Source organism: Hippoglossus stenolepis, chromosome 9 (assembly GCF_022539355.2).
Source record: "Hippoglossus stenolepis isolate QCI-W04-F060 chromosome 9, HSTE1.2, whole genome shotgun sequence".
In the NCBI taxonomy this organism is placed as follows: Eukaryota; Metazoa; Chordata; class Actinopteri; order Pleuronectiformes; family Pleuronectidae; genus Hippoglossus; species Hippoglossus stenolepis.
In genome coordinates this window covers 24,006,694-24,028,658 of record NC_061491.1, presented here as the reverse complement: position 1 = coordinate 24,028,658, position 21,965 = coordinate 24,006,694, and the positions used below count along the sequence as shown (strand labels likewise).

The 21,965-nt window shown below is 41.9% G+C and overlaps 3 protein-coding genes across 3 annotated transcripts; 1 reads left to right on the top strand and 2 right to left on the bottom strand.

The window, feature by feature from the left end:
* Positions 1–1,407: 1,407 nt before the first annotated feature.
* On the bottom strand, positions 1,408–3,720 carry LOC124852486 (multicilin). The gene is given in 7 exon segments (XM_047341478.1): positions 1,408–1,848; positions 1,959–2,069; positions 2,414–2,640; positions 2,764–2,824; positions 3,298–3,377; positions 3,466–3,538; positions 3,622–3,720. Coding segments are annotated over 7 exon segments (1,092 nt in total).
* Positions 3,721–5,268: 1,548 nt separating this feature from the next.
* Positions 5,269–7,362, bottom strand: LOC124852455 (cyclin-O). The gene is made up of 3 exons (XM_047341409.1): positions 6,941–7,362; positions 6,180–6,365; positions 5,269–6,084 (listed from the first exon to the last, which is right to left on the bottom strand). Exons 1-3 carry the CDS (start codon positions 7,304–7,306, stop codon positions 5,533–5,535), a joined length of 1,104 nt encoding a protein of 367 aa, XP_047197365.1. The 5' UTR covers positions 7,307–7,362; the 3' UTR covers positions 5,269–5,532.
* Positions 7,363–8,628: 1,266 nt separating this feature from the next.
* On the top strand, positions 8,629–21,618 carry tut7 (terminal uridylyl transferase 7). Its single transcript, XM_047341241.1, has 29 exons — positions 8,629–8,931; positions 9,930–10,365; positions 10,501–10,655; positions 10,829–10,945; positions 11,068–11,245; positions 11,391–11,479; positions 11,782–11,833; positions 11,967–12,036; positions 12,166–12,292; positions 12,432–12,551; positions 12,659–12,793; positions 12,951–13,128; positions 13,783–14,468; positions 14,636–14,786; positions 15,717–15,803; positions 15,904–16,004; positions 16,204–16,261; positions 16,480–16,583; positions 16,697–16,786; positions 16,875–16,988; positions 17,319–17,396; positions 17,499–17,676; positions 18,005–18,052; positions 18,182–18,273; positions 18,365–18,480; positions 18,601–18,800; positions 19,027–19,100; positions 19,206–19,269; positions 19,718–21,618. The coding sequence occupies exons 2-29, from the start codon at positions 9,948–9,950 to the stop codon at positions 19,774–19,776; spliced, it is 3,939 nt and encodes a 1,312-aa protein (XP_047197197.1). The 5' UTR covers positions 8,629–8,931; positions 9,930–9,947; the 3' UTR covers positions 19,777–21,618.
* The last annotated feature ends 347 nt before the right edge of the window (positions 21,619–21,965 follow it).

Here is a 21,965-nt window from a genome sequence, read left to right as displayed (position 1 = left end):
TATGCACAAAACCAGTCCAATCAATCAATACATTTATATTTGTATAGTCCATATTCATATATCACAGTATATCTCATCGGTCTCACCTGGGGCCCGAGCTGAGTGAGGTTTGGTTGAAGACTATAATGTATAAACGTGAGTGTGTGGTGTGCCATAGGCTGTCTGCACTTAAACTTTACTTACTACTATTTGTTACTTTTTTGTATTTGTTGACTTTCATTTATTCATTTATGTGATGATAAAAGTATCATTTGAAGAGGGGGATGATGTGGTTTGGTATTGTGTGTTTCCTTGGGTGGGACTTGGTTTGGTTCCTTTTGCATGGGGTCCCCCAAAGGCCCCTGCACATTGGCCTGAACTGAATTGAATTTACTAGTTGAACACACATCCCGACTTCCCTCTGTAATTAATTTCTCCTTATCTTGATTTGTGGAATCCTGGTGTTCACGACAGAAGCAGCATGCAGCAGAACTGTGAGGGGCTGCAGTGCTGCCTTCACTGCTCTAAAGTAAACACGGCTCAGGGGGAGTTTAAACAGGTGCCTGAACAGAGGTGTAACATTGTCCTCTGCCACGCTGCCTCACACAATCCTGCGTTTTACAGCAGAAGCCCTCAACAGGGAGACTGGAGGAAGATACCATCACTGATACCTGCAGGTCAGAAGGTCACATCCTCTCTGGATAAGTTCCTCTTTTCTTCATGTTTGGATTTCCTCTGTTTTTTCCTCACCCATGATTGAAAGATGTAACATCAGACTGGAGAATAAGGTTTATACTTATATTGTTTTTATCACACAATAAGAGAAAAAGAAAAATCTGTTTAAATTTCCCAAAAAAGAAGGATACAAACAAGGATGTTGCTGCAACACACCATGACTCAGGCCTCAGACCACACAGTCACTCAGACGGAGACAAAAGGGAAGGAAGTCCCTGTTTTTTAAAGAGGTCACAGGGTCACATTTGTTTCACAAGGTTAAACAAGGAAAACTGTTTCTTTTCCATTTGTTTAAATAGTTTTCCCCATAGTGTCACCTTTTCCATACTTAAAATTCAATTCAAACTCAAGTCAGTTTTTATAAATCACAACTTTTATTCCCAAACAGTCCATCTTTGGAGACAAAAACATCCTGTGAGGTGCCAAACTAAACATGGCATTGGGGCTTGTAAACAGAAAGGCAATGTAAACAACAGCCTGGGCAGTATTATTTCCTTTGTCAAGCACCTGCAATTAGCTTAGGAGCTACCTGAGGAAGACATAATTTAATCATTTACAGATATCACTATAGATTATCGGTTAAGCATTAACAGTTGCTGCCCACCCACACATCCCTCCCGTCTTTCACAGCCACTTCACATCACTCATTTAAAGCATATATTGGAAATTATTTTACATTTGTTAACTATGGTTTCAGCTTTGGTTGGGAACCCAGCGGAATCTGTATCCACCCTGCTGAGTCCTCGAGGTGAAGGCTCGTCCATGAGGAAACACCTGAGTCCTTATGGTGCTGTGCTCTCTGATAGAAGTCCTGAAGGATGAGACACTCTCCTCAGCCTCTGCTCCGTCTCTCCTCACGCTCATGTCTTTGGATATAGACGTCTGTAGGCCCGAGAACGCACCGAACATGCGCACAGTCTCCGATTCCTGCTGTGGGCTTGTCGCAGTGGCAGAGCTGTGCAGGACAGCGTTGCAGCGTGTGCTGATGTCTCTGAGCATGTCCTCCACTGAGTCGGACGACTCGGTCTCATATCCTTCATCCAGCCGCTGCCGCTTACAGGGACTCAGAGAAGGTTTAACACCACAGGACAGAACTGGCCCTCGTGCGTTTGGGTCTCTGACTGTCATCAGCTTCTGAAGGGGGAAAGATGGAAAACCAACGTAAGCATACATTAGATTTAGTCCATGAGGATAAAAATGAGAATTTATAAAGTATCCAGGATGAAACTGTGCTGGTCACTCACTTCCAGAACTGAGGCCAAGTGCTTAGCTCGACTGGCAAGTTGCCTGAGGTGAAGATTTCTCTCCTGCAGAGAGTCAAACTCTTCCTGTCGTCTGTAAAGAGTCTCGTTGAGCTGCAGAGGCAATGAGCAAAATCTGGATTGAGAATAATTAATTTTACCAACATAATCTTTTTTAAATCTAAGTAGGCCTTTTTATAAACTGTAGGAATATACAGTTATTTCAAATGTAACCTGAGGTAAATATAAAAAATCTTCCAAACTTAGATAAAGCTTTCACACATAACTGAAAGAATAAAGAATGGTCATCAGCAGGGCTTTGGCATTTCTTGTATAGCTCTAACATATCAAAATATTATCAATGCATACTCTAGATCCACTACAGCACAAATCACATATAAACATTGCCTCAACTCCAGATTTCCACATTGCACACAGGTCAGAAATCTCACATTTACCTGATTGTTGACTTCCACAGACTGTTCCAAAGCTCTGCCGTGACACTGGGCGATGTCCCGCCACAGAGCTCCATCCTGGGCAGGTGGGTTGGCAGCTTGGGTGAATGGGTTGATAAGACTTTCCTCTGGAGAGAACTCTGGCTGAGGGGTGAGGGGAGGAATGACACATCCCTGAAATGGGACCAGTTCAGCTGGAGACAGACTGCTCTCCAGTGTGGTGGGAGAATCTGACAAGGGGAGACACGTGGATTCAGTTAGACCGTCTCCTCAGATGAAGATGATAACCATGATGGTTGTAACAGTGACACACACATTCATTCTCTGTGTAGAAGACATTTTTGTTTGCTCACCTGCCATGAAGTCCAGCGCATAATCTCCAAAGTCCTGGTCATCTAGATCAGATTCATTCACCTGTGCACAAATACAACTGACGATTAAAACACATGATAGATATATTTGAAAATAATCCGTTGATGAAGAAAGCTGAAAAATACGTTTCTACCTGAAAATCCCACCAAGCAGTAAAACATGGCTTTATGGCAGAACATATCCTGGTGGTCATTTCAGTGAGTGGAGTGCAGATGCGTAATGCGTAATGAGCGCACGGTGATCTGTGCCAAAGAGGCAGTTTGAGGACAGAACTCGTGAGGTCCAGCCAATTAGCGGTAGCCTGCGTGTCATGAGTAAACTACGACGGCCATTCGTGCAGGATTCCAGCACACCGTGTCAAACATTAACAGCCTGGGAGGGAAGCAGGACTGAAGATCTGCCAATTCCCTCAGACAGATGCGAAGTGGGTGGAAACGCGTGGATTCTTACGAGATGTACAACAACGATAGATGCATGAAATGAAAAATAAGGTGCAGAAGAGTTTGTTGTCTAACCTGAGAGCCCAGGGAATTGCTGTCCCTCCTCACTGCAGATGCGCAGTCCTCCAAATCATCCCAGGCAATTGTTGAAAAAGCTGTAATGCAAAAAAACTTATCATTTATTTGTCACATATTATCTTTACATATGCACAATAAGAACAATGGTGTCAGAGATTCACGCACCTTCTTCAAGGATGCAGGGGAGCTCCACGTACACAGTGATCGGACTGCTGCTCCTTGGCACAAGCGCTTTATCCTGCAGGTGTAAAAAGCCTTTTAAACGTCTTTTCAATTATAAAGGGTAACACGTGATGTGTGCATCCTTACAAAGACAAAGACTTATCGTACCTTTCTGTTCACTGCAGCTCTCCTCCCGTGCTGGGTCATTTGGCTGTGGCAGGACGCACCAAACACGGTTCTGTCTCTTGGCATATCCATCATCGGGCTGCAGAAGTGAAGGGGACATGATTTGATCCAGAGCTGATATATACACCACATTCTCCCGGTTTGTAGCTCTGCGTGCCGCGGTTTCATACTTTTGGCCCAATCACATGCACCTATTCGGTCTCCAGGGAGCGACAGCGTCCTCGGAGATTAACATGGTGCAGGCTAACGGTTTTCAAGGTCTGAAGTGTAAAGTGGTACCGCGCAAAACGGCGCCGTTGCAGCAGGTGTTTTCTCTGCGCCAGATTTTGCCCTCCCTCCGCCTGGGGCCAAATCTCCCCATGCAGTGCCCTTCCAGAGGATGTAGCCTGTTATGTCCTCTTCCTACAATGTCTATGTTATATCTAAAATACCCTAAACCTTTTTTGTCATGGTTATAGTCTAAATAACATAAAGACAAGGAGAGCAGCCGATAAAATCACGGATAAACACCCACAAGTTGCTTTATTGCTTTCAGAGGGACGCATGGTCGTATATCATCCTCTTTAATATCAGTTCTGCTTCGTGTGTTTGTTGCAGATTCAGTGGGTTTAATAGTGCGTGGCCACGGCAATACGCGCGTGTTTTCTACCCAACCGTGCGTAAAATACCTGCCTGAATGAGGTCAGCGCCTGTTGACACATTTGAAGTGAAGTGGAAAAGGAAAAGGGGGTAATTGCAGCAGACAGCTCAGCAAACACTGGTGACAAATGCCTCTTTTAGTAAACAAACACGAGCAGGGCTCCTCGGCCCTTAACGCTGAATGCACCTGTGTGGTCGACACCGTGTCAGCAAGTCGAGATGCCACGCGTAATGGATTATCAGATAAAGCCCGGGCTCAATTGACCGGGCTGTGTTGGCAGAGTTCAGTGTAGAATGACACTGATGCAACGTTGAATAAAAACGTGTTTAAACTGACCTCCTGGCAAACAAGCACAATAGACTGAAAGACACAAGAATCAGTTACACTTGGTGAAAAGCATTTATTCCTTCTTTTGTCCTTTAAGGGGCCGTGTACCCGTGTAACCTGAGTAACCCGAGTAACCCATTCACAGGAATGTGATGTGTAATTATGAGATTTACAGTAATTAAGTCATTATTTAAGAGAGGCTCATCTTGAATGGGTTTATTAGCTACTGATTTCAATATCTATATCATATGCAATACTGTTCATGTGGAATCCAGTTTATGTTGAATATATCATGTTTGCATTTTAATTGTCTTTGCTATTCTCTTAAATGTTTATATTTGCTTATGTTTATCGTGCATGTTTATTTATTATACTGATGTTTCCTGTATTTTTGGTATTTCCCATTTGCTGATTTGACTTCTTATGTATTATCTTATTTCATCTCATCTAATCTTATCCATAGTTTACTTTTCACCAAAGTTATAGAACATCCAAGTCAGTAAAGTCAAAACTCTGCAGTTTAGAAAAGACAAATTGATTTACTGATCATTTATTTCACAACATCAATCAGTTCAGTACAGCACAGTTTTCAGCTCCTTCATTTAGAGGTTGCAACAGTAACATAACTTATAAACCTGCAGCAAGTCAGTGCATAAAAAAAGATTTTGATTTAGAATTAATTAAGACATAAAATACTTCATTGATAAACAATAACCTATTAACAATAAATAGTAAACAATAAAGCTAAGTTGTAAAACATTCAGTGACTGGTATCAAGTATGACTGAGGTCGAGTGGACATGACTGGATGAACCTTCATCAACACATAAACATGAGGCACTTCATCCTCACTTCTGTGTTTTGTCTAAATAATCTCTAATTTTGGCATTTTGCAAACATCTGGGTGGCTCACTGCAGTCACATGTTGGACATCCCGTCCAGTTTCTCCTGGTTTAAAGACACCAGCATCTTCAGGTTGTCTTTGCATTCCCGAGCCAGATTGTGGTTGTGGCCGTCCTGACCTACAGATCTCTCGGATGAGGCTGGTAGGACACATGGCTCATCCACAAAACTGTCCCACTGGTCTTCCCCTGACTGGATTGTAAGCCCCTGCTCAGTGTTCAGCAGCTCACTGGCGAGCCTCAGTGCACAGCTGGCAGTCAGAGACGCTGGGTATTTGTTGAAAGCATAGTCTGCTAAACTCAGCTCGCACACCTTTCGTGCGAGGTTGCTGCACCGCCTGGGTCTTTTTGTGTCCAGATTCCTTCTTGCAAAACCGCCACCACCTTCGTTCTGGGCGGCCTCCATGCAGTTGGTGTAGTAGTCCATGAAGAAGGCCAGGGTGGGTGCAGCGAGGCGGAAGTTGAGGCGAAGGAGGATGAGACACTCCAGGTTGCAGAGCTGCTCCTTGGTGAAGGCATCGCAGCACAATGACAAGAGATGGCTGATGCGTGGCGAGCAAACCTCCACCTTGGTGACACAGAGAAAGAGATGGCTTTATAGTGAGAAAATCCAAACATGAAATCTATCTGTTTTTTAAGCATGTTCCGCACTCGTAGACTCACCTGTTTAGTGGCTAAAAGAAGTGCAGTGACACCCAGTAGCTGGAAGCAGTCAGCGGCCACCGCTGTGGACGCCAGGAACCTGTCCATGATGTTCACCGCCAGGCAGCAGCACTCGAACGACAGACGGAAATGTCTGTGCACAGGGATGAGCCAGCTGACGAGCTTACAGCGCGCCTCTGCCGTCAGCTGCAAGCAAACAGAATCCATTAGAACCGGCATGAATGTGAAACCTTTGAAACATTAAAATAACACAACATAATAATTGTCTTTGTGACATTCATGGAAATTAAAAACTAAAATCCGTTCAGATTAACCTTTAACAGCCATGGATGCTCATGTTTGCTGATATGAATACTTTTATTTTCCAGAATAGAAAAGGCAGAAAAGATGTGCATGTTTAAATTTTACGGTAGTTTTCTATATTGTTTTCAAGTTCCATATATTATTAGGATATTTAGGTTTTCTTTTTATTAGTCGTTACATATAAAGAAGTTTGAATATCAAGCATCAATGACATTGATTTGTCATTGATGCTTGATAATGGAATCATTGCAAATTTATATTTTGTGCAGCCTGCAACTGCATTTGAAAATAGATTGAAAGGTGCTGTATAGACTAAATAAGGTTTGATTATACAATATAGGCTATGTTGCAGAGAAGAAGCATAGTTTATATAAAATAACTAATATTTTCATATTGTGATTGGCACCAATAGTCCACATTTCTGTGTCCTCATAACTTTACTGTCTGAAACGTCCCACCTGTGGCTGTCGTGCCAAGCTGCTGCAGGGATGGAAGTGCTCCTCTCTCTCCCTCTGCACGCTGAAGCCGATGTCTCCGTACTGGAGGAACCAGCTGCCGGACAGCTGCTGCCCAGCTGCAGGCTCATGCACTCGGAGCGGGGACACTGTGTGTGTCTGGGTCGGGGATGAGACCGGAGAGGATCCCAGGTCCTCCTGGAAGCCGGAGTCACTCAGCCTGGATATGAGTTTCTGTTTCCTGCGTCTGGCCTCCGACCTGCGCTGTCGAGCCGGGGTGAGCGCGTCTGCTGGAGGGGACGAGCCGCCCATGCGTCTCCGCTTGAGACCGACTTCTGAGCCGCAGTCACCGTCCACAACAGACACCATCTTCTCGGTGCGCGGTCACACGGTCCCCGGCGGAGTCACTGAGGACAGTTCACTGAGCTGCGGGACGCTGAGGGGGGGGGGAGTTCCGCCTGCTGACGTCACTTTCCCGGGGTCTTCCCCGCTCGTGCGGCTCACCTTTCTCCCGTCGCCCCTGGCAACCGAGGCCAGACAACACTCCCCCTGCCCCATGTTTTAATTACCCTCAACCATATGTTAGACCTTTGTGCTGCAGGTGTCATGAGATTAAGTAAATTAATGTGTCATTTCACACAACACATTTTCTTTGAATGTTTATTTCCCAGAAATTCGGTTTATAAGCAAATAAGGAGAAATGCACAACAAACAAAAATTATATAAACCATGCCTGAAAAGGAAGAAGAAGTTTATACTTATCGAGTCCCACCCCTCTTTTTAATGAATTAAAGGTCCAGTCTGTACGATTTAGGTGAAAGGGATCTATTGGCAGATATTGAATATGAAATAATCCTAGTGATGTTTTCACTAGTGAGTTTCATTTAAGTTTTCTTTACCCTATAATGGGCCTTTTGTATTTAAATACTTTATATTTACTTCAGAGTGGGTCCTATCTATGGAAGTCGCCATGTTTTTTTACAGTAGCCCAGACTGGACAAACTAAACACCTTTGAGTTTTTATGACAACTGAAGGTTACCACAGGTTCTCCTTCATGTTTAGAAGGGTAAGGTGAGGTGAGGGGTATTCAGATGCAATATGCAACTTCACCACTAGATGTCACTCAATTCTACACACTGAACCATATTATACTCCTTATTATCTTTTAAATCTCTCTTAAAGATACATTTTCAGATAGATAGAAATATATAGATGTACTTTATTGATCCCAAAATGGGAACTTCCTATTTATTTTGTTTTTTGTTTTTTTATTGTTTGCCTTCAATTATTTATTTTTGACTTGTGTTCTGAAATGTGCTATACAAATAAAGTTTATTATTCTTATTATGTGAAAATTTCCAATTATAATTATATGGTTAATCATGGACGTCAGAGGCTTGTTATGTTCTAATCGTTAATAACAGGTTCCAACTTTAATCCAGGGTCACTGAAAATAATTATTGTTAATGTTCCTTTGTACAAAAACTCTCCCTCTCTTAAAGACAGAAAGATATAGGAACTTTATTAATCCCAAACTGGGAAATCCTTGTTTGTTGTATTATGATTACTAAATAACTGTAATTATAATAAAGATGTTGGTAGGAAATGAAAGTGAAAATGATCAATGATAAGTAAACAGTTGATGAAGGAAGTCAGAGGCTTGTTATTTTCTATGAGGTAGCACCAGGTCACGTCCAGTGTCGGTGGTTACATCATGGTTTATCCGGAACAGCTGGAGTCTTAGCTCCAAACGTTCACTCTGTTCTCTCGGTGTCACGTTGCTGCACTTTATGACGACAGTTTGAATTTTTAAAAACAACTTTGTCCCGGGTTAAAAGGAACCCGAGCTGTTTTTTCCGCAGGGGGCGGAACTGAAGAGCTGACGGCTACAAAACAGATCAGTCCGGACTTCACCTCTCAAACTCCAGTTCAAGACCAGCGATCACCAGAGCTAAACAAGGCTTCCAGTATGATGTCTGCTCCCCGACCACAGGTATCTAATGGCTCCTTTCGGACAGATGACCCCCCCAGTAGTCTGACCAGTGGCTGTCTTCCGCCTCATCTGCACGTTTACACCGGCGGAAAACTCAAATAAACAGCCACGCTAGCTGGGTGCTAGCTGGCGGAGGGGGGAGGGCTAGGTGTTTTGGTGTCGTCACTTTAGCTAACGAGCTAAACGGGGGTAGCTAGCTTAGGGTATGTGGGGGGACAAGCTAGCTAAGGTTGCGTGTGGGGGCTAACCGCGGGTTTGTTGACAGCGACTTAGCTTCAGACGTGACACTGGTTCGTGCATTTAACCGAAGGGCGAAGAGACACCGGAGCCAATACAGAGGCTAGTAAGCTAGCTAATGCTAACGGAGCGTGCCTCAACAACGTCGGTTGCCGCTAGGATACGTGGCTAATGTTGCAGTTAGCCGAGGGACTCGAACCGTTGTTCAACGTGACATTTACATTTAAACGGTCATCGTGATTAACCCTGGAGTCTCTGTTAGATCAGAAATAACCGCGGTAGCATTAGAAACACCGATGTTAGCGTCAGTTTTCCCACGGTGGTCAGATTTCTGCTCTCAGCGTTCATTGCTAATACAAGTCCGTTTTTAGTTGACCTCTGTTTTGTGTATTTCTGACAACGTGATGTTAAGTTGAGCTGAAATGACTCAGTTTATCGCCAGGCATCTCCTGGAGTAACCTACACAAGTTACTGAGGTAAACTTGTGTGTTTTTGTCGCATTTATCTGCCACAGCCTGGTATGAATTAAATGACAGGATGTTAAAGTTGGGAGCTGTAACAGTCAATGAAGGTTTCTGCCCTGAAGGAATATAAAGGCAACTACAGTAGCATGCTTCTGTTTCGTAGACCAGACATCTGAATGTCATCACTCTGTCAGATGATCCTGTTGACACTCAGTTTTAGTCAAATAAAAAACTGTTTCCATAGTAACGGAACATGAAGTCCTGCTGTTTTTGCATCTGAACATATTCATCCTTCAGTTTTAGCACAAGTGAACCATGGAAAACTCGGGCAGGCCTTACCGGACCAAGCCAAGCGGCTGGGAGAGGGGAGGAGCACCAGACAAGGAAGAAGCTTGGAGGCTCCCAGACCAGGGTCGAGGACAGAACTTCAGACCAGAGGGAGGTCCGCAGGGCAAGAAGAATCAGGGTGGGCCCTTTCGGGCCAGCCCCAGGAAGGGGCCACTGGGACCTCTGAGCTACTCCCCTGGTGGATTTAGAGGCGGCCATAGCCCCTCACAGAAGGAGGACGTCCGTTGGTTCCCTGGTCTCGAGAACAGTGGTGGGCTCAGAGACGATGCCTGGAGGGAGCGTTCACAGCAGCAGCACTGGAGGAGGAGTGGCCAGGCAGAGGGTCCGAAGGAAGACAGGGAGCAGGGGAGGAGAGATGACAGTGATGGCAGTGCTCAAAAATTAGGTAAAGATTTGGACTTTTTTCGCAAATGGACACTTCTTAAAATGGGTTACACATCCAACATCCACCATTATTGATTTACATCCCCACAAAAACACAATCTTGTACATTTGACACATGTTTTTCTTCCATCCGAAGCGAAAAGACGGAGGAACAGAAACAAGAAGAAAGGTTTTGGTGAAGAGAACAGGAGCCTTGTGAATGAAGACTCCGCACTATCAACCCAAGAGCTGCAGAGCCTGCGGCAAGCAGAGAATCGACTCCTCAAAGACGGGATCTGCTGCTTGAAGAAGGTACAAACATTCATTGTACAGTCTGGTGTAAATTTGCTTTGATAAATCAGCTGTTCAGTATTTGATATATATATATATATATGATTCGTGACTGAGTTAAGAACATTGATAACCACAACATTTTTGCAGCCATTGTCTAATGTCTGTTTTCCCCCCTTTTTAAACGGTCTCAGAAGCCCCACAGTAACCCCAATGCAGTTTACACCTGCACTCTGTGTGATGTTCTCTTGGAATCTGTGTCTGACGGTTACAAGCACGTCAGAGACAAACGGCACAAGAAAAGAGTCAGGGTAAGACATTTATTTATTTTGCATAATCATTTATGGGATTACAATGAACATTAAGGTTATGCTATCCGACTATAATGTCATTGTGCAGTAATAGATGTGGTGTGTGTGTTTTGTGTTTTCAGGAGAGGCAAGAACAGGTGATGCTGACTGAGATTCTGCCTCCAGGTCCGGAGCAGATCAGTGCAGTGACTGCTGCACTAGAGGCTGTTGTCCTGGCGCATGGGATGAACGACCAAGATGTTGAGACGAGACAGTCTGTGGTCTCCATCATGCAAGACCTCCTTCTCTCCGTCCTGCCTGGTACGTCACCTGAGGACAAAGTGTTTATTTTATGACGGAGACGTGACCTTAATTCATCCTGATTGTGATATTATTTTGTACCAAAGAGGCAGTTGTTGTTTTAATGTAAATAACATTATGCCCTCTCTATTTCTCTCACCTGTAGAGATCAGGCTCAGGCTTTATGGATCATCTTGCACCAAGTTTGGATTTAAGGATTCTGATGTTAACATTGACATTCAGTATCCACCTCATGTGAGTAGCCCAGAATGAGCTTGATTGTGTGAATACTGTTTATTGATATATGACGAAAGATGAATTTTTACAAGCTAACAGTCTCATAATGTACAAGATAAGACTTACAATAAGAGGATACATATATAACAACAACATCCCACTTTGGAATGAATATGTAGCAGACACAGTTATTACAGTGGAGATGGTAAAATAATTAATGTTTATTTCAAAAGTGATTGAATATTGTGTTTGTAAGACACTTCACATCCATCATATTGTATTCATGTTGTATAAAGGTTTGAAATTGGATGTATTCACAGATGCATCAGCCGGACGTCTTGTTGTTGGTCAAGGAATGTCTCTCTGTGAGCTGTGAGTCACCTCTTACTCATTTAACTGCAAGAATTGTTTTCCCCTTGTGAACATATTCTGCCATAGGAAACTCGAGTCAGGTGCTTGGCTGTTATGGAAGATTACAATTTAACATGTTTTGTTGTGTCCTCAGCTGCCTTTGTTGACATGGAAGCAGATTTTCATGCCAGGGTGCCTGTTGTCATTTGCAAAGAGAAAAAGAGGTGGGTGTGTCCAGTAGCTACTCAGTTAGTAGATTAATTTAAATGGATGAGTGTCTGATCTAGTGAATTGCTGAAGTTGTAATCTTTCAGATATTGTAGAAGTTGTAATGCTGTTTTTCTTCTCAACAGTGGCTTGATCTGCAAAGTGAGCGCAGGGAATGAAAACGCATTTCAAACCACCTCCTATCTTTCTGCTCTCGCCAATCGGGAGCAGCTTCTCCTCCCACTGGTTCTGGGCCTCAGACGCTGGGCCAAGGTATGTTTCCGACTGAGACCCTGACCTCTTGCTCTCATCCGACAGGCAACTTGAGAAAGGCGATGAACAAATCTGTGTCTTTTATTTTTGTAAAACATCACATTTGTTTTTTAATGTGTTGTTCTTGTTTCTGTTTTAGATCTGTGAAATTGACCGTGCAGAGGAAGGTGGGCTGCCACCGTACGTCTTCGCCCTCATGGTTATTTTCTTTTTACAGCAGCGCAAAGAGTCCCTCTTGCCTACCTACCTGAACAATGAGGTGGGTGTTTCTTTGCATCGTGTCCTTCAAGATATTTAGGGTTCATTTCAGTATTGTTCATTGGTAGTTGTTTTCAGTGGAAACTAATCTAATCATATTATTTTCAGATCAAGGTGTTTTCACTTAGCAGGTTGTCAGACTTAAATCTCGTCCAAGTAGAGGATGGGTATTTACATTGGACTTACACTCCTGCCTCCAGAGACTCCTCACAGCCAGCAGAGGGCTCCTGTATCAAGGGAAAGGTAACCATGAAGGCTATACTTGTTTGGGTTGTTCTATATGCAAATTTTACAATGATGGAATGCCTTTTCTAGATCAGAGGTAATGGATTTGTCTTGTTTATCTCATGGAATGGGTCCAAGGCAACCTTTAAGTGCTGTCCGGCGTGTTTTCGTGCAGGTTCCACTGGTGTTTCAGAGCCCCCATCCGCCTGTTGAAGTCGGGCTCCTCTGGGTTGAAATGCTTCGCTTCTTCTCGCTGGAGTTCATCATGGCTGACAATGTAATAAGCGTGCGGACCAATGCCGTCCTCTCCCGAGAGATTAAAGACTGGCCAAAGAAACGCATCGCAGTGGAAGGTCAGTTTATTTTTTTTCATGTTTTGCGTGATTTGAAATCTTTTTTTGCTTTTGGGTATTGCAGAAATCGCTTGAATACTTGCATGTATTTATAATTTAGTATGTGGAAAATTATGTCAGGGGAAAGTCCATGTTATTGTCACTCAGTTCTTGGTGAGTTTGATCACTTCTGGTTGTGCAGCATCCAGGGATAGTACACTTATGCTAACGCTCGAGTTGAAAGAAAGAAGCTCCAATGAAATGACACTTGAGCAGCTCAATATTCAGAGGTTAATTCTGTCCCAGCTATAAATTATTAATACTATTGATTGTGTATCTGTGGCTTTGAGATATTGGGGCAATTGTGGCTCAGGAGATGGAGCAGAGAGGCTAGAGGTTCAATCCCTGACTACTTCAGCCCATGTGTCAATGTATCCTTGGGCAAGATGCTCAACCATGATGATGCACCATTGGTGTGCGAGTGTTTATGTGGGTCTGTGATAGAAAAGTGTTGTACATGAATATGTGTGTGATCTTTTGTGGTCATTTGGTTCATGATGGTCTATTAGCATTTTAAACGATTAATGCAATTCAAATATGATTTCTGTTGAATATATAGTTTTATTACTCTTGCCTGCACATGGTTGATCTAATACTGTTTGTTTCTGTACTCAGACCCTTTTGCTGTGAAGAGAAACGTGGCCCGCACAGTGAACAGCCAGCAAATGTTTGAGTACATGGTCCACTGCCTCAAAACCACATACAAGTACTTTGCACTTCCACTCAACACACCAGCTGCTAATTGTAAGACAGGAGCGCGGCGTGGACCTATTCAAGGGGTAGATGCGAAGGCTTTGAATAAAGCGATCTTAGATCCCTCCGATTTCAGTCAGCTCACCCTTCAGTCACAACCTGCAAGTCAACCTAAAGCTGTGGAAAATGGTCCTGAAGACTCTGATTGCATTATCGAGGAGGAGGAGGAAGTCGAAGAATACAGCGACTCGGATGAAGAGAGGGAGAAGGAGAAGGTGGATCAGGGCAAAAGCAGCCTCTCGGAGGATGAAGACGAGGATGGAGATATTGACGTGGATGCTCACACCAGGCACCACTTGGACAGCTTCACCACAGAGGATGAGGAGATTTTCCTAGTGGATGAGATTTCAGGGGAGGAGCTTTTGTCTGATGAGGAGGGTCCAGATTTGGACACACCTGGTTCAATGGATGATGAAGAGGAGGAGGACGAGTCCAACCTGTCACTTGAAACTTCAGAGGATGCAGTTAAAGATGAGAGGCCAGAAAACAAAAGCCAAAAACTAAGACGGTCTTATGAGTTCACCAGACAAGCTTTCACCAGAGGAAAGGTAGGTTCAGCTCTTAATTTTAATGTGTAAGAAAACAAATAAATTTTTAAACTTAAGTGATGATTTTAAAGCTATGAGGTGATATTTTGCCTTGTAGATGGCTGGAAGTTATACTAGACAAAGCATTGGTGCATCATCTCAGTTGAATTCTTTTCAATGTCTCTTAGCCACACATGGTCGTGTGCAGCCTGTGTAAGCGTGATGGACATCTGAAAAAAGACTGCCCGGAAGATTTCAAGAAAGTGCAGCTGGAGCCTCTGCCCCCAATAACATCAGAGTTTCTAAGTGTCCTTAACAAAGTCTGTGAGCAGTGCTACAGTGAGTATTATGTGATTCCACAAGGAATTCAGGTCAGAGGTGATAACATTATTCGCAATGAACAACCTACTGTTTAAGTGAATGAGCATTGTTCTTTTCATTACAAAGTGTTTTAAGCATTTCATGAACAAAAGGGCTTATGCAAAAACATTTGTATGAATATTTATAAATCATATTCTAAATGTCCATGAGGTTTCCTGGTTTGAGTTATCAAAGTCATGTTTAGTAAACTCTTAAGACGCCTGTTTCACAGCAGACATTTGTCATAGTAGGAAAAGTACAGGTGCTGCTGAAAACATGAACAATGACTCATGGCTGTGTCAGTGAACCAGCATTCAAAATACCACGACCCTGAAAGTGAAGCAGCTTCTTGGATTCAAGCTTTCATCTAAATGATTCTTTACACTTGTGCTTTTCTTACTGTTACATGTCAAAATGTCTCCTGTGAAAATGGCCTCTTGCAGAACTTCCATGTAAACTGCTTGTTTCAACTTGATCAATGGCGCCTGTTTATAAATAGCTAAATATTTGATGGATGTAAATGTGCTTCTAAAGATTTAAAACAATACTGGGCAACAAGCACTATTATGAAAATCCAGCAGAAGAACCATAACATGACAAATGGGTGCCTGAGAAAACACCTTTTTAAATCCAAAATCAACACAGATCTGCTCCAGTGTCTCCAGTAACTTTTGTTATTTTAAATAACTGAGACACAAAGAATTCAAAGGTACCATAGACTTATTAACCAGGAGAATCTACTCAGAATGTGCCATTCTGGAAAGTCATTCATATCTACATACATGTTATAGCAGTAACTTTGTGTCAGTCAACTGTGTTCAGTTAAAAGTACAAACATCTACTATTGTATTATATGTAACAGTTTGGTGAAATGAATTGTATCTGACTAAAGGTCTCTTCCCTCTTTAGCTGACTTTGCCCCAGATGAACTGGAAGTGGGAGTGAGAGAGCACATCCTTCAGGACTTGGAGAACTTTGTCAGACGACAGTTTGCTGGTGACGTAAACTAACATGTTGACCGTTGAGCTGCTTCACTTATTCAGACCGAAACAATAAGTAATTGTATTGACTCGCCCTTTTTTTTTTTTATGTATAGGAGCTCGGCTGCAGCTGTTTGGATCATCTAAAAATGGCTTCGGCTTCAGACAGAGTGACCTAGACATCTGCATGGTGCTGGAAGGACAGGAGACCATACCTGTAGGTTTTATGTCACTGCTCATTTCACATGCATACAGTCACATTGTGCAGGTATACATCTACTGTTGTGGTCAGGCTCTGTTTAGCAATTTATTTTCTATTTCCCAATTAAAAACTTTGTTCTGGGACATTTGTAGCAATTAATATAGTGACTTCCTTTTGTGATATGCTTAAAGTACAGCTTTCTTCTTCCCAACAGGATGTTGACTGCATCACTCATATTGAAAGTCTTGCCAGACTACTGAGGAAACACCCAGGTAAGGTCAAGCAGAGCATGACTAGATTTATATTTTTCTGTCATTGGTTGTTTATGGTTTTTTTGAGCTTGTAATTGATGTTAGTTTAGGTTTGAGGGAATCACAAGCTGTCCTAGGGAAAGTTAAAGGTCACCATAATGTCCCATGGAGTAAAATGTATTCAAACAGAAAATGTAAGCACATGCTAATCCGTCACCTCATCGGCACCCTGTGACCAGGTTTGAAGAACATCCTGCCCATCACTACGGCCAAAGTACCCATTGTAAAGTTCTACCATGTGCGCACCGGCCTGGAGGGAGACATCAGCCTCTACAACACACTGGTGGGGCTCTTTGTCTCACGCTGCTGCTGTGTTTTCTCATTAAAATCAAACTGATGGGGTTGGAGAAAATCACACATTTCCAATTGACCTTTGAATGAAACTTCTCTGTTCAGGCGCTGCACAACACACACCTGCTCGCTTCCTATGCTGCCATTGACCGGAGAGTGAAGATCCTCTGCTACGTTATGAAGGTTTTTGCCAAGGTGAATATACTTTGAACACTTTTTTATTTCTGTAATATTATGTTTCATTATATTGTACTGAATTACCACTGTAATTGTCCCATTACAGATGTGTGACATTGGGGATGCCTCTCGTGGCAGCCTTTCGTCCTACGCTTACACGCTCATGGTGCTCTACTTCCTCCAGCAGAGAAACCCACCGGTTATCCCTGTGCTGCAAGAGGTACCGATAACATGTTTGTCAAAAGGTTCAAACTCAGTTTTTTGCCTTTTGACTAGATGCCTGAGTGGCATTGCCATGAGAATAACTTTATGGTTTGTTATTTCATAATCCCAGAAACTCTATCTCCCCTGCAGGCCTTTTTACAGCTAAGGAGTCAAATGGGTTTCTTTTTGCAGAAGCTTTTTCATTTAGGATGCAGAGTAATCTAAGAAAACCTCTATATACTATTATCTCTATATAATATAATTGTATTACCAAATGTACAAATAACGAGGTGTCTCAATTGTTATATGTTCATTAAAACATTTTCAAACGTCACTTACTTTGCAGATCTATGATGGAAAGAAGAAGCCCGAGTCGCTAGTTGATGGCTGGAACGTGTACTTCTTTGATGACTTAAAAACATTAGTGAGTGTTTTTATATTTTTACAAATCCACTGTGTTGTGTCTATATAATTATTGTATTGATATGGTTTTTCCACACTGTGTCTTGTAATCTTCTACCTGCAGCCCAGTCGCTGGTCACAGTACGGGGGGAACACCGAATCAGTGGGAGACCTGTGGCTCGGCCTGCTCCGCTTTTACACAGAGGACTTCGACTTCAGAGAGCATGTCATCTGTATCCGTCAGCACGGCCGCCTCACCACCTTCAACAAGCAGTGGACGTCCAAATACATCGTCATTGAAGGTGTGTGTGTGTGTGTGTGTGTGTGTGTGTGTGTGTGTGTGTGTGTGTGTGTGTGTGTGTGTGTGTGTGTGTGTGTGTGTGTGTGTGTGTGTGTGTGTGTGTGTGTGTGTGTGTGTGTGTGTGTGTGTGTGTGAAGATGTAAAAGTACACAGTAGCATACCAGTGTTATTGCACAAGAAACTAATCACCTATCAAACATGCTGCTGTACATGCAGTTGATTGAATGTATATACTTATTACTGACTGAAATAAAATGATGAATGTAGTGCTGTGCAGAAAGATTTGTCATAGTTAAACTGCGTCTCTTTCTATTTTGTTTATATTACAGATCCGTTTGACCTGAATCATAATTTGGGTGCTGGTCTGTCCAGGAAAAGTATGATTTTCTTTATTTTCTCTTTAGTTCTGTCTTGTTTAAATCTGTCCTCTGTTGTCTCATTTCCTGCTGTCTCTTCCTATTTATGTATTTTTCAAATATTTTTTTTGTCTTTTCGCTTCAAAACAGTGACTAACTTCATCATGAAGGCTTTTATCAACGGCAGAACAGTGTTTGGCACACCCGTCAAAGCCTTCCCTCTCGTATACCCCAGTCAGATGGTTAGTATTTCCTCTGTAAATATCATATTTGCATATTTAGGCAACATTCTCTAAGCATTGACATTGTGTGACTTGTCCTCATCTGTCGCAGGAGTATTTCTTTGACCCGGAGGTTCTCACTGAGGGAGAAGTGGCGCCCAATGACCGCTGCTGCCGTATCTGCGGCAAGATTGGCCACTTTATGAAGGACTGTCCCTTGCGTAAGAGGTGAGTATAATTACAATGCATGTCTGAATTTGTCACAAAAAAATAACGTGTAGATAAATGTCTAACCCATCGAGTGTCAAGCTGCTTGATTAACCTGTATTGTGGATCATTTCTGTCCAGGTCCAAGCACAGGTGGGACTCGGACAAAAGACAAGAGCACCAGAGAGACAGAATGGATTCAGCCGATGACACCAGGGATCAGGGCAGACACAAGAATGAGAACTGGAGGAAAAGAGATGCACTGGAAATTCGCTGCTGCTACCTATGTGGCTCAAGTACCCACATTAAGAAGGACTGTCAGCTGTACAGAAATCCTGCAGGTTCTCATTTTTTTACAATTATTATTTAATTTCACTTTTTTGTCATTTGTATTGTCGAGTACTTCCACAAGATCAAATTCTTCACTCCATAGTAGAACTGGCGGTTTTGTAAGTTCATTCCGTTTACTCTTGCATTATAAATGTATAAGAAGTTATATGGGAAACTATAATGAAAAAATTACAGAGGGAAAAGTCGGTTGTTTCATTTTACTCTTTGACTTGTCAGGTAATGTGAAGATGGACAACTATAACTACCCTGCTTCCGCCCACATGAGGAATCTGAGAGAAAAGGAAAAACAGGTATGATCTCAATTTCTAATAGGCAATTAAGAATTTGTACTTTATATTTGTAGGCAGCTATGTTCACTCCTACACCTGGAGCCTGATGACGTTCTCCTATTTCAGGGTTTACCTTTACAAGAAGAGAAGAAGAGAAAGCAGCAGAATGTCATGTTAAGTCCACAAGCAGGTACGAAGAGTTTCTGCTTCAGTTGAAATTCATTAGATACTGTCACAATTACAGATTTGGTCCAAAATACTTTATACTTTGGGTCATCTGTCTTGTTTTAGGGCTGGTGATTAGAGGGAATGAAAGAAAGATATTTTTGGAAACGGCTGACGTTGAATCTTTTTTGGGAAACACTGAACGCTGGCTGATGTTTTGGCTCACCTTTGGCATTTTGCTCTTGTTTTTATCTGATTTTTTCAACACATTCTGAGAACATGTTCTGTGATTTACCATCCCTGTAACCTGAAAGGATTCTGTGCAAATAAATAAATAAATCAAATACGGCTTTCAAGTTTATCAGCTTGAAGTTATCCATGACAGATGTATTTCTACATGAGGAAAGGTGCCTGGTGCAGGTTAACAGTGTGTAATGGAATAATCTTGACTGTTGCATTCTGGTTTGTTTCAGGTGGTCTAGCCTGCCGAAATGTGGGTCGTTCTGGTCACAGGAAGAGCCCAGTGGAATGAGCAGCAGCAGCTGTGGCTACATACACCATGAGGTTCTCCTCTTGTCCGGGCAGACAGAAAATCCAGAAACCCTAAATCTGTATGGAACTGTTGGGCCAATGAGAGCCCATTAAAAGCCAAAGCCAGGACGCCTAGACTTGAAGCCAAATAGGGCCTTTTTAAATGTTGATTCTTTTTTTTTTCTTCCCTACAGTGCTTCTCCTAAGAGGAGCTTTTTAAAACTTTCATTTTAACAAGACAAGCCATTACCCCATGCCCCTCATGTCCTTGTTTACCCACACTGCCAGTCAAGTTTTTATATTCGCTACCTTTTGAGCAATGTCATTGCAGATTCAGTGTGGAACTGCTTAAATTAGAAAATGTAAGTAATTCAGAAGTATCATCTATATGACTCAGATCTTGATCATCATCATTAGAAGGTATCTGCAGACAACCTACTGCAGATTTGTGTTGTAATCGATGATGAAGCTTCTTGGCGCTTTATAGGCTCAACTGTCTTCACAGGTAAGACCTAGTGTTTGTAAACGGTGCTTCAGCATTCAGACAAAGGGACAACAGCATTGATAACGTGTGATGCCTACTACTTAAAGTGGCCTGAGGTCAGATTCAGCAAGAGCAGCGTAACCAGAAAGTCATTCATCAATTCAATTATTCATTATTTTCTCATCACTATGTTTTTATGATCGAGTATCTGGTCATTTATCTTGAGATTTAACAAAGACTGAATAGGTTGGAAAAACCTTTAAATGGCAGTGTAACTTTTGTGATGGCCAGGATATTTTTTAATGGAATTTCTTTTAAAGCCTATTTAATTTGTCACGTGCACTGACGTCCCTCAGTCTCTAATTCAGAATTGAAAGCAGCTCTTTGTGAATCTTGTCTCCGTGCATTTATAAAAACGTCTTGTTGACATTTTTCCGGATCATAAATGATTTTTGTTAGTTTTTGGACATAACTGATACACCCTGATTTTCATAAATGCATAAATACCTCCCCTCGACTGTGAGCAACAAGTGCAAATTGAAGATAACATGACAGTAAAACTGTTTGTCCTGTGATTAATCTGGCCTGTATTTGTTCCACACATTAGGAAGTGTCGTGACTTTAGTGCAAGAACATGTATTTAAGAAAGATCCATGCTTACGCTCAGTGGTAACGATTGACCGTTCCAGCTGATGACATACAGTGCTTCAAACGCTATGTTCATGTTCTGTTGGTAATTTCATTTCGTTCAGTGGAGATATAAATGTATTTATTTGCCACAAAGGCTTCATTTTGTAGTAATGGTGCCACAGATTGGTAGCTGCACTGTGAGGGTCACACCCTCGTATTCTGTTGCTGCTACTTAATGTTTCAGAGAGCTGCTTATCATTCAGCTTCGAATATGGACTGTTTGGCTTTATTGTTGCCCTAATATGGCTAAATTTTACTAAAAAAAAAAAAGTGTTGTTGATGGTATTGTAATGAAATTCCTCATTTTAAAAGTAGCTTTGTTTTAATGCCGGCCTTGTTGTGTTTTTTTTGTTGTACTTAAATGGAAGATTTAGTTTAAGGAAAACCAGTCCTGCCAGGAAAGGTTTGTTCACAATCCATTCTGTGCCCCAGAACAAACATTAAACTGAAATTTGTCCTCGAAAATACATTTTCTTTTGTTAATTTGTTTTGTTCAAGACATGCAGATATCAAACTGTGTCTATAAAGGACTGTATTCTTCAGTATCAGTAATCATACATCCTATACTGCGATAACCATTGGTGTTGACAATGTAAGACATGTTTGTGAGCTGTCACTTATGAAATAGCTGATACTATGGATAAATTAAATCACTTTTTTTCCTCTGTCGATCTGCTTTAATACATCTGTAACTACAGTAAATACAACAGCTATGGTATTAATAGTTATATGTAAATATATAGGATTGGTCATTTTATTTTATTTTATTTTATTTCAGGTTGCCTTGTAAAAAATGGTTTTATACAACAGATGAAAATGAGTTTGTCTGGCTGATTTACATTATTTTGTTTGTTTGCAGAGGAATGTCCCCATCAAATAACATAAATCATCTAATAAATATTTTACAAAATATTAAACTATTAGTTGAACCCAAAAAAATCAGGTAGAATGGGAGTTATTAGAGTTTATTTAAATGAACAACAACAACACTGTGAGATTAGGTTTACGCAACAGAA

What these genes read in the sequence shown, in the direction of transcription:
- LOC124852455 (XM_047341409.1), bottom strand. Translation starts at nt 7,306, where the DNA reads ATGGTGTCTGTTGTGGACGGTGACTGCGGCTCAGAAGTCGGTCTCAAG. An exon ending in GCTTGGCACGACAGCCACAG is followed by an intron (nt 6,366 to 6,940) that starts GTGGGACGTTTC and finishes GTTTGCTTGCAG; the next exon opens with CTGACGGCAGAGGCGCGCTG. An exon ending in TTCTTTTAGCCACTAAACAG is followed by an intron (nt 6,085 to 6,179) that starts GTGAGTCTACGA and finishes TGTGTCACCAAG; the next exon opens with GTGGAGGTTTGCTCGCCACG.
- tut7 (XM_047341241.1), top strand. Translation starts at nt 9,948, where the DNA reads ATGGAAAACTCGGGCAGGCCTTACCGGACCAAGCCAAGCGGCTGGGAG. An exon ending in GGATCTGCTGCTTGAAGAAG is followed by an intron (nt 10,656 to 10,828) that starts GTACAAACATTC and finishes AAACGGTCTCAG; the next exon opens with AAGCCCCACAGTAACCCCAA. An exon ending in CATGTTAAGTCCACAAGCAG is followed by an intron (nt 19,270 to 19,717) that starts GTACGAAGAGTT and finishes GGTTTGTTTCAG; the next exon opens with GTGGTCTAGCCTGCCGAAAT.